General features: G+C 52.3%; 2 protein-coding genes across 11 annotated transcripts in view; one reads left to right on the top strand and one right to left on the bottom strand.

Moving 5' to 3' along the window:
- Positions 1-7,431, top strand: part of PSME3IP1 (proteasome activator subunit 3 interacting protein 1) — a 36,756-nt gene extending 29,325 nt beyond the window's left edge. For all 9 annotated transcript variants that reach the window (XM_057314108.1, XM_057314103.1, XM_057314105.1 and 6 more), the window contains one exon: positions 4,045-7,431. In XM_057314108.1, the coding sequence (XP_057170091.1) occupies positions 4,045-4,262 (218 nt within the window). In that variant the 3' untranslated portion in view covers positions 4,263-7,431. The remainder of the gene's footprint in view (positions 1-4,044) is intronic.
- Positions 7,432-11,136: 3,705 nt separating this feature from the next.
- CPNE2 (copine 2) overlaps positions 11,137-15,809 on the bottom strand; it is a 44,491-nt gene continuing 39,818 nt past the window's right edge. The window contains exons 15-16 of one of the 2 annotated variants that reach the window (XM_026494818.4): positions 12,825-13,061; positions 11,137-11,541 (exon numbers count right to left, since the gene is read on the bottom strand). In XM_026494818.4, coding sequence (XP_026350603.1) covers positions 11,434-11,541; positions 12,825-13,061 — 345 coding nt within the window. In that variant the 3' untranslated portion in view covers positions 11,137-11,433. Of the gene's footprint in view, positions 11,542-12,824; positions 13,062-15,809 lie in introns of those variants that run through there. The other variant, XR_008960084.1, reaches the window with a different exon arrangement.

Genomic DNA, 15,809 nt, shown 5'->3' with positions numbered 1-15,809 from the left:
ATAATCAAGAGATTTGGTCTTTTGGCCTAAACCCTGTTGATGCCACCATGGTCCAGGTTCCTTGGTTTCATTTCTTTCTTTCTCTCTTCCTTTCTTTCTTTCTTTCTTTCTTCGTTGGGGGGGGGGGCAGAGGGAGACAGAGACTCTCAAGCACACTCCTCGCTGAGTGCAGGGTTCAATCTCATGACCCTGAGATCATGACCCGAGCTGAAATCAAGGGTCAGACGCTTAACTGACTGAGCCACCTAGGCACCCCTCCTTGGTTTCATTTCTGTGGCTGGCTTCCAACCTTCCCTTAGACCAGCTCTAGTCTTGCACAGGTATTCTTTTTTTTTTTTTTTTTTTTTTTAAATGATTTTTTATTATATTATGTTAGTTACCATACAGTACATCCCCGGTTTCCGATGTAAGGCTCGATGATTCATTAGTTGTGTATAACACCCAGTGCACCATGCAATACGTGCCCTCCTTACTACCCATCACCGGTCTATCCCATTCCCCCACCCCCCTCCCCTCTGAAGTCCTCAGTTTGTTTCTCATAGTCCATAGTCTCTCATGTTTCATTCTCCCTTCTGATTACCCCCCCTTTCTTTATCCCTTTCTTCCCCTACCGATCATCCTAGTTCTTATGTTCCATAGATGAGAGAAATCATATGATAGTTGTCTTTCTCTGCTTGACTTATTTCACTTAGCATTATCTCCTCCAGTGCTGTCCATGTTGTAGCAAATGTTGAGAACTCGTTCTTTCTGATAGCTGAGTAATATTCCATTGTATATATGGACCACAACTTCTTAATCCAGTCATCTGTTGAAGGGCATCTCGGCTCCTTCCACAATTTAGCTATTGTGGACATTGCTTGCACAGGTATTCTGAGCTTAATCTTCCTTTTGTGTCTAAGAAAGAGCCTAAAATTCAATTAACCCTTGAAATACTTACTAAAATGACATCTCACTGAATAGCTTCACATAAATTACCTTGCTGAGTAACTGATTCATACCCTTATAAAATAGCAGGGTTTTTTTTAAACCAAATATTTTTTTTAAAGATTTTATTTATTTATTTGAGAGAGAGAGCGCGTGCGTGCACAAGTGGAGAGGAGAGGGAGAAGCAGGCTGCCTGCTGAGGAGGGAACCCGACATGAGGCTCGATCCTAGGACCCTGGAATCAGTGCTAGAATCATGACCCGAGCCGAAGGCAGACACTTAACTGACTGAGCCACCCAGGTGCCCCTTAACCAAGTATTTCTAACAGTACTGAAAGTATTGCTGTATATGTGAAAATAATAATACAATGAATGTTCAGGTAGTGAATGGTGTACGATTTGATGTTGTGTCCCAGATTTTCACCACCACCACCCCCACATTTAGCTATTTGCAATGAAATTCTGTAAAATGTCTTCAATGCATTGTGAATGCTGACTTGCTCTGTGCTAGGCCCCATGCTATATACCCAGGGGCTAGGGTGGTGAAGAAAGAGCCCTTGCCTGCAAGAGGCTTACAATTAGAGCATACAAACAAGCAGTCCTTCTCATCATTAGACTCTCCATTCTTCTGCAGCCTTCCTGGCTGTAATACAGAGATGCCCTTGGGCCTAATTAGAGATATATGGGACCGTGCCTCCCTAACTTAAGTAGATGATGATGCTCTTTGAACTTTTGCATTTGCTTTTCTAAAAAAATTATCTGAATAGATAGTATATGCACATGATAGAAAATTCAAAAGGGGCAAAAGAGTGTGGACTAAAAAGTTAAGTCTCCCCTGTTCCCCAACCACTCAACTTATCTCCCCAGGGCAGTCACTGTTACCAGTCTTGTACGTATCGTTTTGAATGTTATCATGCGTGTCCATGGGCATGCCCCCTCCCCACAGACTGTAGTTTACCCTTACACGTACCCTTACCTCTTTCATATAGCACAGTATCTTGGAGATCATTCCATACCAGTACACAGAGGCTTTACTCTTCTTTATGGCTGACTCATAATCCCTTACACTGGTCCCCTCTTAATGAGCCTTTTGGTTCCTACTATTAACAGTGCTGCAGGGAATGTTCTCATATGAACATCATTTAAGTTTGAAGGACATTGCCATACTGCCTCACATTCCCTCAGCAACATATGAAGATGCCTGTTCCCCATACCTTCCCTCCTTATAGATTGTTTATTCTCCCAAGTTTGTTTGTTTGTTTGTTCTTAAAGATTTTATTTATTTTGAGAGAGAAGGCGAGAGAGAGAAAGCACGAGGTGGGGGGAAGGTCAGAGGGAGAAGCAGACTCCCCACTGAGTGGGGAGCCTGATGTATGATTTGATCCCGGGACTCCAGGATCATGTCCTGAGCTGAAGGCAGACGCTTCACTAACTGAGCCACTCAGGCACCCCTATTCTCCCAAGTTTGTTTATTTATTTATTTTTAAAGATTTTATTTATTTATTTGACAGAGATAGAGACAGCCAGCGAGAGAGGGAACACAAGCAGGGGGAGTGGGAGAGGAAGAAGCAGGCTCACAGCGGAGGAGCCTGATGTGGGGCTCGATCCCACAACGCTGGGATCACGCCCTGAGCCGAAGGCAGACGCCCAACTGCTGTGCCACCCAGGCGCCCCCTATTCTCCCAAGTTGAAATGCCATTTGTTCTTTTTCTGTGAACTGTTCATGCCTCTGTGCACTTCTTTTTAAAGATTTATTTATTTATTTTAGAGAGAGCACAAATGAGCACGGGGGGAGGGCCAAAGGGAGAGGGAGAGTCCTCAAGCAGACTCCCTGCTGAGCGTGGAGCCCAACGCAGGGCTCCATCTCATGACCCCAAGATCATGACCTGAGCCGAAATCACGAGTTGGACACTCAACTGATTAAGCCACCCAGGCACCCCTGTCCACTTTTCTGTTCAGTGGTTGGTTGGTTTTGAAAGAATTCTTTATATGCCAAATCAATCTGCTTTCGTGCTAGTTGTTGCAACTGTCTGCCTCTGCTTTCCTGTAGTCTTGTCACCAGTGTCTCTACGAGCAGTGTCAGCTCTCATTTCACTTCTCTGCGCCTCCGTGTTTGACCGCTGCCTTTCTTCAGCAGCTTCTCTTCCCTTAGAACTTCCTATAAGACAAGCGAATACACTGAGCTCCTGAACTCTGTCTACTGGCTGCTGGAGATGTCTTTTTGCTTCTCAGTGGTATTTTTGACTTACTCCTGACTTCATATACTTGGAACCATGTATCCTTTTCACATTTACGTGAAATGTTCGTTAGGGACTTGTTAAGGCAAAATCCTAGAAAGGTATATGCTTGTCAGCCTGAGACAGTGAGGTTTGAACTCCAACCCTTACTCTGCAGTGAGCTCTGGTATCGTTTTAGTACATTATTATTATTATTATTATTTATTATTGAGAGAGAGTGAGAGCACGTGTGTGATTTGGGGGGGGGTGTTGAGGGGCAGAGGGGGAGCGGATTCTAAGTAGGCTCCACGCCCAGCTTGGAACCTGACGTGGGGCTCAGTCTCATGACCCCGAGATCACGACCTGAGCCAAAACAAAGAGTTGGATGCTTAACTGAGCCACCCAGGCGTCCCAATTTTTTGATTCAGATTTGGTTTAACATTTTTTACTCTCAGTGGCTGCTAACCTTGGCCTAGTCGTTTGGCCCCCCCTCATCAGTAAAATGGGGGATACCTACATGTCAGGTTGTTGTAGAGGCTGGAAACAGGCAACTAGAGGGGTGGAGTAGAGTCCTTTACTTTTCCTCTCACCCCCAAATCCCCGAGTTCCCTAGACTGAGGCTTTCCATCACTGAGGTGCTGCTGTGGCTCTGGGTTTCCTGGGGCAGAAAGAGCCCTAGCTACTTGGTCATATTCTGCACGGTCTTAAAATGTTCTCTGAGCGTGGCGTCAGTTTTGTCAATGGTAAAAGAACACAGCTGTTGGATGCGGGTGCCGGTGGTGCTGACTGCATAGGGTGGTTGGGGCTTTACGGTAAAGCCTGGGGCACAGCGCCCGGCGTGTGGCAAGGACCCCGTCAGCTCTGGGAAAGGAGGTGAAGTCACGGCCCTTCCCCCTGTCTTGCAGAAACCCCGTCCTGCATGTCTCTTGGCAGCACGTCCCTGAGCGCCTCTTCCATCCACTGCCCCTCCGCTGCGGTCTGCATCGGCATCCTCCCGGGCTTGGGCGCCTACTCGGGGAGCAGCGACTCCGAGTCCAGCTCAGACAGTGAAGGCACGATCAACGCCACCGGCAAGATCGTCTCCTCCATCTTCCGAACCAACACCTTCCTCGAGGCCCCGTAGCTCCTGTGTCCCTCCCAGAGCTCCTGCCCAAGAGTAGACCCGACGGTTGGTTCCACCTCCGGGCATCACCTCCCTCAGAACTCCTCTGCCCGCTTCTTGTGCACACCGTGACATTTTTAACCTCATCTAAAAATGTGCCAGCATCCACCTGTGGCCCAACTTGTGTTTGATTTCTCTTTCCACTCCAGTGCAGATGTCCAAACCTGTCCTGCTGCCTCTCTCCTCACTGCTGTGGTGGGGTGGGGGCTGGGGCTCCGCGGAGATGTCCCCTGAAAATGCCCTGGGAAGATAGGCACCCGTTGCCATGCTAAGTGTTCAGATGCTGTTGCTTTCTTGTTTTCTTTGTTTCCTTGCCCAACAGCACAGACAAGCAAGGGCAGTTGTGGGACAGGTGTCACTTAGACCTTCTCTCTAGCGGGACACGCCGTGTGGTGGTGCTGCGTTGTGGGGCATGCTGGGGGTGGGGGGAGGAGGGCCCCAGGTAATGAACTGCTGCACTTCCTTGGGACTAACCGATTCTTGATGTTGTGTGACTAAGTAAAGATATAAACTACATCTGTGGGGGTGTCCCTTAGCACTTATCACTCATTGTGGAGCTTTTCCTTATTCCTCCTTCCTTCTCCTCCTCCCTCCATCCAACGCCATTTAAGACCCTAAACCTTAGAGAAACAAACATGGGCCTCCTTTCATCATGGCCAGAAAGCAGAAGTGCTGGTAGGTATGTAGACGAGATGACAATCTTCTAGCAGCTTCTGGAATCCTGAGTGCCAACCAGTGGGACACACCTGCATATTCTGACTCGACTCTGTGCTGTGTTGAGGCCCCTCTCTGGTACGTTTATAGTTGAGGCTTCTAACTGTGGAAGCTCTTTCTGGCCTAAAGGTGCTGCCCTGTCCTTTCCTCCCCCTGCTCCTCTCCCTTCCTGCACAGGGCGGCTTCAAGACTGAGCAGCCAAGACCTCGAGGCCCTGTTCCACCTCTGTCTCCTAAAGGGTTGCAGAGGCTCTTCCTCTAGGACAGAGAGAGAGGAGGTTAGAGGGAGGCGTGGGCTTGAAAAACAAAAAAAAATCTGTAGGCTCCGCTCCTCCAGGAGAATGAATCTGTGCAATTCTGTCTTCCCCTGGGCTCCTACGTCAATTGTTTCTACTTCTTTGGGTGTGAGACGGAGAGAGACACACACAGAATGTGTTGACACTGTGAGGCTGGCAGGCAGAGCAGCTACTCATTTTTAATCTGGGCAGAGAGGCCCCTGGATCTCCTCCAACCCACTGCTTTTCCCCTTCCAGTGCAGTGACACTCTGGCGCCCGTTAGCAGATGGTGACTTCCCTTCACCCCTAAGTGATGCCTTGTGAATCCTTCCTCCTTTTCAGGACCGCTCCGTGCTGATTGTTCCTGACTGTCCGCACAGGCGCCTCAGCTCCGTCCTAACAAACGAGATATTTGGGTAAAACTGTGTAGGCACCTTTTGCTTCTCTGCTCCGTTGTTCCTGCGATTGAGCTGTCATCATTACAGCACGTACCCAGAGCAACCTCACAGCATTTCGGGAGGCAGACCGAGGAGTCAGAGTCACCATCTCTATGTGGTTTGACTTTTTTTTTTTTTTTAAGATTTTATTTATTTGAGAGCGAGAGGAAGAGCGCACATACGAGCAGGGGTGGAGGGGCAGAGGGAGAGGGAGAAGCAGGCTCCCCACTGAGCTGGGAGCCCAACGAGGGGCTCGATCCCACGACCCTGGGATTATGACCTGAGCCGAAGGCAGATGCTTAAGCGATTGAGCCACCCGGGCACCCCCGTGGTTTGACTTTTAAGAAGCTGTTACTATACCTCTTGGCCTCTGTTGTTCGGAGAAGCCGACAGAAGGTTATAGGGATTAAGACTGTACGTGAACTTGAAAGCTGATCCACCTGTCCGAGAACAAGGTCTTGCTTTTCCTGCACCAGAGCTTGCGCTGCCAGCTCCCTCCCCATCTACTGTAATAGCTAGAGTGTGAGAAAGTTGAGGCTCCTCAGGTGGAGATTTCTGCTCTGTGGTGTCACAGGGGAGGCTGAGAGTCTGTGGTGATCATCTCATCGTGTTCCTTGTACCTGTTGGTGTAGAGTCCTGGAGTGGAGACACATGTCCCGTAGAACCATGACTAGCAGAGCAGGACATGTTCTCCCCAGTAGAGGAAGCAGCCTTGAAAAGCATCCAGTGTAGATGGTGTGGTTCGAACCCAAAGAAGGATAGAAAAAACAGGGACTGCTTTAATTCATAAAGTACAGCCCTTGGGCCTGAGTAAATAATCGGGGTGTCATAACCAGGAAATAAGGGCTAAAGACAAAGTGTGTGGTGGGGTTTCTTTAAACCTGCTTACATTGTCCTGAGTGGTAATATTTTTTTTTTTTTTTTAGATTTTATTTATTTGACAGAGCACAAGTAGGCAGAGGGAGAGGGAGAAGCAGGCTCCCCACTGAGTAGAGAGACTGATGTGGGATCAGGACCTCTTAGTAGAGAGCCCAGGACCCCAGGATCATGACCTGAGCCGAAGGCAGATGCTTAACCCACTGAGCCACCCAGGCACCCCTTTGTGGTAGTATTCTTACAGCTCTTGAACCAGGCGAGGGAGAAATCCTGTTCGCCAGTTCTCTCTGGATTATCTAGCCTGTGTCACACCACGCCCTCTCAACCACTTCTAACTTTCGGCCCTGTTACCCACTTGGGTGGGGAGAAAGCGTGAGGTTCAAAGCATCCATTTTTCCATCTATAAAAAGCAGGGGAGATGATGTGACTAGACCCAGAGAGGTGGCTGGTGATCTGTTTACATATGCCTTCCCTGGTCTCAGGACCCAGGAGGAGAGAAGAGCTGGTTTCAGGGCCCCTAACTAGGGGTGATCTGGGCCAGCTCTTTGCATCCTCATTCCTTCTGCTCTCCACCTTGGGTTCTTCCTTCTGGCTACCTGCTTTCTACCCGGGACAAGCCGCTGTTGCCTCACACTTCCCCCCACTGCTTCTGCTTCTCCCTGGGAACTAAGCCTAGTTCCCCTTCCCTGGATGCACTGCCGTGGTTGTGCACTTAGAGCCAGACATCTACTAGCTGAGTCGGTGAGGCAAGGTCCTGAACCTCTCTGGGCTTCGGTTTCGTCCTTGGTAAATAAAAATAATGATACCAACTTTGTAGTGAAGGTGAAAGGTAGTCTGGATTCGGTACTTGGTGTGGCGTCTGGCACAGAGTGCTCAGTGAATGGTAGCCATCCTCGATAGCCCTGATAACTGTTGGCCCCCCCTGTTTCTGGATAGGGTGTCCAGAGCTTCCGTTAGTGCTGATTTATGGCAGGTCTTCCCATCCTGCTGGCATTCCTCAGTTGCAGCTAGAACATCGACACGATGAAGGGTCAGATCTGGTCGTCAGAGCTCCAACCACCAGCTTCTGCTGTATGCTTCCCTCTCAGCTAAATGTTAATTGCTTAGGCACACCCGGTTCCTTGGCTCGGGTGTCCTACTCGTGGGTATATGGCTCAGCTGTTGTCTTAAGCCCCTTCCAGAAAAACAAAAAGAAGAGCTCAGTGGCAGTGCACCATCATTTGGACTCGAGTGTTGTCTTGATTTTCTGGCGTGCCCAGCTTACTTACGCATAACAGTATGGAATGTAAGTTCTGCGTGGTGGGAGGCTAGAATCTTGGCAACATCCCTGTAGTCACAGGGTGAACACAAGCCAGTTGCACATTCATGCCTTAGTGACGCTGGCAAGGGCTGACACTTTGCTCCCTTACCTGCTGGAGCTATGGTTTAGGGAGAATGGGAGCGTCACAGTGGAGACAGGCAGAACGTGGCCCAGACTAAAGAGCTTTGTAGAGGAGAAGGGCAGCAAAACCCAGAGACAGCCACCACTCTGAGCTGTTGGTGGGGCTTCGCCCTTGCTATTTCAGTAATAGGCACATCATTAGGCCTTAAGTGGATTTGTTTCATTCCTTCACTGGATACTGAGGCCTGCTATGTGCGTGCCAGGTGTTGTTTGGGACATTTGTTTTTTGTGTGTTTTTTTAATAGATTTTATTTTTTTGAGAGAGAGCACACAAGCAGGGGAGGAGTAGAAGGGCAGAGGGAGAAGCAGACCCCCTGCTGAGGAGGGAGCCTGACTCAGTGCTCGGTCCCAGGACCCTGGGATCATGACGTGAGCCGAAGGCAGCCACTTAACTGAACCACCCAGGTGCCCTGGTTTGGGACATTTGTGGATCATTTTTGTGGATTGTAGTGTCTTTCATCCTTAAAAAAAAAAAAAAAAAAGTCCTGTGAAGCAGCCCGTCTGTACACAGTGGTTCGGTGACTTGCCTGAGGTTGCACAGTTAGTTGACAGAACCAGAATTTTAATTTGAGCCTTTAACTCTGAAGTCTAGCTTTCTGTGGTTTCAGTGACATTTTAAACAAGTGCTAGTGCCCAGGCCTCAGCAGCAGTGATGCCAGGGTGAAGGGATCTTTTAGATTTCCAAGTTCACTTCTCACCTTGCTATCCATGTACCAAGAACCAAGTATCAGCATCACCGAAGCTCAGTTTGTTTTTGTGATATTAGTGATATTAATTTCAATTGTACAGTTTATTCAGTATTTGTACATATTGCAGAATGGTCCATCCATTTTTCCTGTGACAAGAGCTTTTGAGATCTACGCTCTTGGCAGCTTTCTGATACACAATACAGGATTATTATTAACTGTAGTCACCATGCTGTATATTACATCCCCAGGACTTAATTTGGTTTGTTTTTTTTTTTTTAAGTTGTGATTTGGCCTGGTCAGGAGCTTGGGAGCATTCCTTTCCCCTGTGAACTTGAGCCAGCTGGGAGAGGGCTTGCTTGACTGATCCACTCAACCTGGGCAGAGAAGGGGGAAGAAAGCAGAGATGTCGGGGTCTGCTCTCATGAAGCCTGGAGGTGAGGGCTGTGGCCGCCACACCTGAGGTAGGTAGTCCGGGAGAGTTTGAGCATTTGATGGACACCAGCATAAGGCAGGGACTCGACTGTAACATGGCCCAGTAGATGTCTGTCTTCCCGGTTTTACCAGTCTGGTAAATTCCGCCCATGGGGAGGTGTGTAAGGGAGAGGTCTGTATGGAAGTGGTCCCCCCAATACACCTGTCACCTGAGGGCTAAGGAGGGGATGTGGGGCTGGGAGGAAAAGGCTGCTCCCCTTTAGAGACCTCTGGTTAATTATGGCTTGACAGATTAGGGGGTATGGCTCAGGGATAAAGCATTTGACCACAGAACTTGACAGATTATTCCAGGCTTGGAGGGGTACAAACTTCCCTGGATGTGACATCCAGCTAACTCACTTCAGGTGCTAAACAGGTGGGCAAACAAGCAGACTTGTGCTGTTGTGCTAACGCCCAGTCTTACAGCTGGCCCAAGCAGGGGTTAGGCATTCACCAAAGGAGCCAGGGGCGCTGGCCTGGGAGTCCATCCATGTTGCCAGCTGGCCCCCTGGGCCATTGTGCTGTGATTTCCCGAACGTCCTTGGGGAAATGGGGCTCCTGCAGTCCTGCAGCCCTCCAGCCCTCTCAGAGGTGAAGGTGTCCCTAAAGGATATTTCAGCTGAATTTTGGTGACTGCAGAACCAGTAGGGGCATTGGAAGCTGAGGGTGAAGATCTCCCTCACTCGCTCTGACCAAGTAGACACAGGTTCCTGAGGCGACCCGGCACCTGGAGGTGGGAACCTGTCCGGGGCACGCCCAGGTCTAGCGGGCCGCAGTGATAGTGACTGACCTGGGAGAGTGGATCAGGATAATAGACCTCCCAGATTCAGTGGAGAGAAAGGACAAATTCATTAGCGACTTGAGCAGACTCGCTTGCAGAGTCAGAGGGAGACGCTGTGGAGTGAGCATGGGCTCTGGCGTTGGGCAGATCCCAATGTATGTTCCGGCTCCACCTCTGCGAGACTTGATTAGCTTCTCTGCCCGGTTCCTCATCTCTGGAATGGTCACAGGCATAGGCTGTAGGCTGTTGGAAGGGTTCATCAGGATGATGCATGCAAAGCTCTTAATGTGGAGCCGGAAACAGCGCTTAGCAGAACCCCTGTTACTGGTTACACAGAGGCCTGGGGCACAGCGGCTGACGGAAACTCCGAGGGGGAGGGAGACAAGACAAAAATGACGTGTTATTTGGAAGAGAGGGGAGAACTGGGAGGACCCCGAGAGTGGACCCTGGCTGGCTTCATGAAGTGGGGCCTGAGCCAGGGTGAGGCATGCCCTAGAAAGGAACAGCAGCTGTCAGTAGGGACACGGGCAACCCTGCTTAGCATCGTGCGGGCAAAGAGGCTCTCATATACTGCAGACCGCAGGGCATACCCCGATGCCTGGGAGGCCCAAAAGAGGAGCAAACGGATGGCCGTGATGGCTACCTCTGTGTGTGTGTGTGTGCGCGCGCGCGCGTGCGCAGGACAGAGGGTTAGGAGGAGGGGGGCGGGGTACCACATGGTAGTGGCTGGGCCTGAGGACCCCAGGACTGGTGTAGGCTCCGCAGGCGCTACGGTTGCTGGTGGGGGCCCAGGGCATTTTATCTATCCAGATACCTATTGAGCCTGTGCTCTGTGCCAAGTCCCGTGCCCATTTAACAGAGTGAGTACTGTGCGCGTGGAATGTGTGCCCCTGGGTAGAAACGATTGCCCCACCTTGCTGGGGGAAGAGCTTTTTATGTTTCCTTCCCCAGATCAGTGAGCCCATCAGGTCCCAGCTGAGGAAGGCGCTGACACAGGGACATTGGAAACTCCTTTATTACCCTGAGTATAACAAATAGAACACAGTCACAGTATAAAAAGAACAGGAAGTAGGTGCAGGCAATGACACAAAGTGTGCACTGGGGACACGCTCCTTTCAGGGTCTGCAGCTAGGTACTTGGAAAAAGCCAGGTAGGATTGTAAAAATTTTTTTAATAACAATAATTCCACTAAAATTATACAAAGTACATTCAATACTTAAGGGTAGGGAGGAAGCCAGTTTGGCCTGGAAGCATCATCCGTCGACTCCAACAAAGGAAGCCCAGCTGGGCTGGGGGAAGAGTGGGGGGGGTGGAGGTCCGGTTGTAAAAAATAAAAACGTGGATCGGTTAAAAACAAGGCCACCCACAAGGAAGCAGGGTGAGCGTGCACGTTCCTGGGGAGGGCGGGAGGCCCAGCTGGCATGCTGCTGCTGGGCACGGGCTGGCACTCAGGCAGGCTCCGAGTGGGTGGGGGGCAGGTTTTTATGCTTGAAATACTGCACGACTTGTTGGGGCAGTTCCGCCAGCACAGCTTTGGCCAAAGTCTCTTTTGCTGCCTGCAGGGCCGAGGGTGAGGTGGAGAGGGGAGATAGAAAGGGTCAGTGGAAGACCGAGGTGAGGGGCACGGTATCTGGACTGCTGCTAGAGAAGGTATCCCTGGAGGACAGAATCAGGGCTGAGGGCCAGGGCTGTCTAGAACTCGCGTCCCTCGTCCCAGCCCGGGGCCTGAAACCCCCCTGCTAGCAGTGTTTTTCCTTTATGTGAAGTGTAACTCTTTCCTTGAGCACTTGGAGATGGCCAGGAATTGCATTTTAGGATGAATGTGGCCGTGGGAGGCTTTTCAGGGAAAGAGACGGTGGAGGCGAGCTGCACAGCCTACTCACCTGACAGACATTCCCTGAGCACCTTCTTGGCCCAGATAAATGGGCCGGGACTGGCTCACAGCTGAATGCCCAGCCACAGGCCAGCGGGGGGGAGGTGCTCGGTCAGTGTCCTGTGCTGAAGGGGGCGCCGAGGCCCAGCATCTGTCCTCAGGAAGCTAAGGCTCCAGAGGAAGGAGCTGGACCACCTCAGGCGAACCCAGAGGGCCCTGGGTAGTGTGAGCATCACTGGGTATAAAACAAAGTGATAAGTTCTTGCTAGGACTGGCTTGTAGGATCTACGCCACAGAACCCCAAGAGGCCCTGTGGCTGAGGGAACCAAGGTCTGGAGAGGTCAGGGATTTGCCCAAGGCTACGCAGTAAGCTTCTAGTTAAGTAACTTGAGTTGGGCCCCCAGGTGACAGGACAGGGGTGGCATCTGAGTCTGCTCCCTCTGAGATCCTGTGGGTCCAGCTGCTAGGGCAGTGACTTATGGGCAGACCTGGGGTCACCGGCCGATCGGCCCAGAGCCACGTCCTGGAACAAGGTGGGGGCACCAGTCCCCCTGCAGCACAGGCCATCCTAAGATGGGCCTCGTTTTCTATCTGTGAAGGAGGCTGGTTGAGGTGTGACTGACTACCACAAAAGCCTCTCTCACCCCTGGGCCTTTGCTCTCAGCCCCCCATCTGCCTGGAGTGCTCTGGCCCACTTGGGTAACTCTAACTTCTGGTTCCGGGCCTTGGTCAGAGGGCAGGGCCTCCGTGAAACCCTGCCCTGGAGCCCCAGTGTGGATTGGGCACCACTCCCTGGGTTCCATGAGCTTGCTGAAGCCAGCGCTCACGTGGTCGTAGTGCCTCGTCTGGAGGCAGGCCCGCGGGCAATACACAAGTCAGTGGAGCAGAGGGCCCCAGACTTTCATCCTTATCTCTGGTTGCTGGGGTCCCCTAAGTGCCCCCTCCCCAGCCCGGGCCCACACTCACGTTGCGGAACTCTCGGAAGGGCACGAACTGCACGATGTCACGGGCCGCCTCCTCCCCTGTGTGTGAGCGCAGTGTGCGGCTGTCCCCGTCTAGGAACTCCATGGCAGCGAAGTCAGCGTTGCCCACGCCCACGATGATGATGGACATGGGCAGCTTGGAAGCTTGCACCACGGCGTGGCGCGTCTCCTCCATGTCACTGATGACGCCGTCCGTGATGATGAGGAGGATGAAGTATTGCTGCAGGGGGGAGGTAGCCAGGTGCTCTGAGGCCTCCGCCCCCCCCCCCTTCCCCAGCCTCCCCAAACCCTCTGACCCCTGGGAGGAAGGCAGCTCTTCTTCCCCAGCTATAGCCAAATCCCAGCCCCCGCCCTCAGCACCCCACCCCTGCAGGCCTCTCTGCTGTCTAAACCCTGACCTGGTCCCAGCGCGAAGCACAAACTGCTCTCTTCCTCCTGCCCTGGCCGTGACCTTAGACCCCACAGGCTGGAGTCAGAGCCCCCAACTCCAGGCCTGGCCCTCTGGTTGCTCTACTATGGGGCTCTGGGCAACGGCCTGAGTGGCCATGCCTCAGCTTCTTCTGTGCAGTGGCAGTGGCTGTACCTCTCAGAGGGGACATGCCTGCCTCACGCTCTGTAACCGAGACCTGCACTCCTGGCTGTCAGGCCCCTGGCCGGCGAGGGAGGAGCGTTCTAACTCGGGCCAGCCTCGCCTTCTCCGCTCTGCCTGCACGCCGTCCTTCCCCAGCTGCGAGGCTGGTCTCTGAGACAGCCTACCTGTCACACAGGTCATGGGCCTCTGCTGCGAGTAAGTGGACTTGGGGGTCACAGTCTTACTTCTGCAGTGGTCTTTCACTTCCAGACTGTACCCAGGAGGGAGTCTCAGTTCGCTTCTAGTGTGCCTTTAATGCCTCTCGTCTGCTCACCTTCCTTATTAACAGAGAGGCGGGAAGCACAGAGCTTCAGGGGACAACAGTTTCTAGCTAGACTTCAATACCAGGTACAGTTTGTGGTGTTTATTTTTACTGTTACTCTCTCTATATGGCAAGTGGGAACTTCACTTACGGTGGGTATACAGTTTCTTTATAAAATTACTTAAAATGCTGAATAATTAGCTTGAGCATGCATGGCCATAGCATGAACTGTGAATGGGACAGCGGGGGCAGAGGCCCCAGGATACCAAGCACTGTGAGACCTTAGTGTGAACTCAGCTCTGTCCTAAGCACCCCCTGGCCCCTTTTTGAGGAACCTGGTTTTCCCCATCTATAAAATAAACAGAAAAGCCCTACATGGCCCTAATATTCTTCGAGGCTTTTGCCTTCTAGTCTGATCCTTCTGGTTCTCAGGAGAGAAGGGCCCAGACTAGTCCAGTCCAGGTCATGGAGGGCAGAACAGAACCAGACCCCAGGTCAGCACCTGGCCACCTTCTCACCCAGCAAAGCCATTTGCTCCCTGGGAAACATACAGAGGCTACAAGCTCAGCCCCCTAGGATGCCCTGCTCTCCTGCTTGTCCCCCACGCCCAGCCCTGGAAGGAGCGAGTGAGCCACTCGGAGGTGGAGACCCACCATCCTAACCCCTCTGCTCCCAGCAGGCTCAGCAGTGAGGCACCTCCCGCACTGTGCCTTTAAGAGACTGAGCCCTTGGCGCTGGGGATACCTGTTGCTATGGAGATGGCAGCCTGGATCCCTGCAGTGGAGGGCAACAGCTGCCAGCCCCCCATCCCTGTGGCTGGGGAGCCTTATAAGCCCATCTACACCCTTGTCCCCCCACAGCCCACCATCGTTTCAGCACCCTTTCCATAAGTGGCCCTCTAACCCCACTTCCATGCTGCTGGAAATAGTCCAGGGTAAGATTTCTGGGGCACCTAAGCTGGCAGGAGGGAAGGCACGGAGGGTCCTGGCAAGGAGGAAGGAGAATGCCTGGTCTCAGTCAACAGGTTCACCACTCAGAGCAGGACTGGCCTCCCTCCCTCCTCCCGATGCAGCCCTCTTAGCTCTCCCCTTTCACTCAGCCACGTATCCATACTAGGTTGGAACCTCAAGCCTGGGCCTCCCCCAGGTCTTGGATCCTTCTTCCCAAGGAGCTGGGTTCCTGTAAGACCATGGACACCACCTGACAGGTGAGAATGTCCCTGCTAACACACAACAGTGCACAGACCCTCCCTGCCATCCTCACGCTGTGATTCTGTTTTAGAGATGAGGAAAGGGGCGTGGGGGGGTGTTCAGTGACTTGCTGGGAACTGGCACAGTCTAGATCCAAACACAAGCCTGGCTGACTCCAAAGCTGGGCTGGGGCTCGTTCCACAGCGTCCCCCTCTGCCACCCCGTTTTGGTGGCCTGGCCTCTCCAATAATGGGCTCCGGCAGGGAGGAGCTTTCCGCACCCTCTCACCCCACACCCCACTGTCAGACCGCCTCGATGTTTAGGATAGCAGCCCAGGGAAGAGCCAGAGCCATGGCACTGAACATTAACCCTCACTCACCAGCCAGCCCGCCATAATACCCACAGCCATGTGCCTGATCTCAGCTTCCACCCAGCCGGGCCAGCCTTGGCAAGGGACGGGCAGCTAACAAGCCCTGTGCTTTCACCCACCCCAGGCGGAGCCAAGGTTATCTAGGATCCTCTACAAGCCTCTACATCGCCAGGGCTCTACAGCCCCATCCCCAAGACAGAAAGGGGGAGGGGGGCTGTGGACAAGAAGGAAGGGCAGAATTGGGCAGGAGGAGGTGGGAAAGGGCTCTGCTGTCCCACAGACAACCCTGGTCTCCCATACACCCAAGCTTTCCCACCTCCATGCCCTTCCTGGTTCCCTTCCTCCTGCCTGGCATACCCTTCCAGCCACAGCTCCATGACGCATCTGAGCGTCTACACCTCCACCCCAAGCAGGTGGAAGGCCCTCCCTAGCCTGGAGCTCCACTTCCCCTGCCCGCATTACCCCGTGGGGAGGTCTCCTCTGGAGACTCCTCTCCCCCCATACCCTGAGTGCTC

Source organism: Ursus arctos, unplaced genomic scaffold (assembly GCF_023065955.2).
Source record: "Ursus arctos isolate Adak ecotype North America unplaced genomic scaffold, UrsArc2.0 scaffold_19, whole genome shotgun sequence".
Classification (NCBI taxonomy): domain Eukaryota; kingdom Metazoa; phylum Chordata; class Mammalia; order Carnivora; family Ursidae; genus Ursus; species Ursus arctos.
This window is presented reverse-complemented; position numbering and strand designations above follow the sequence as displayed.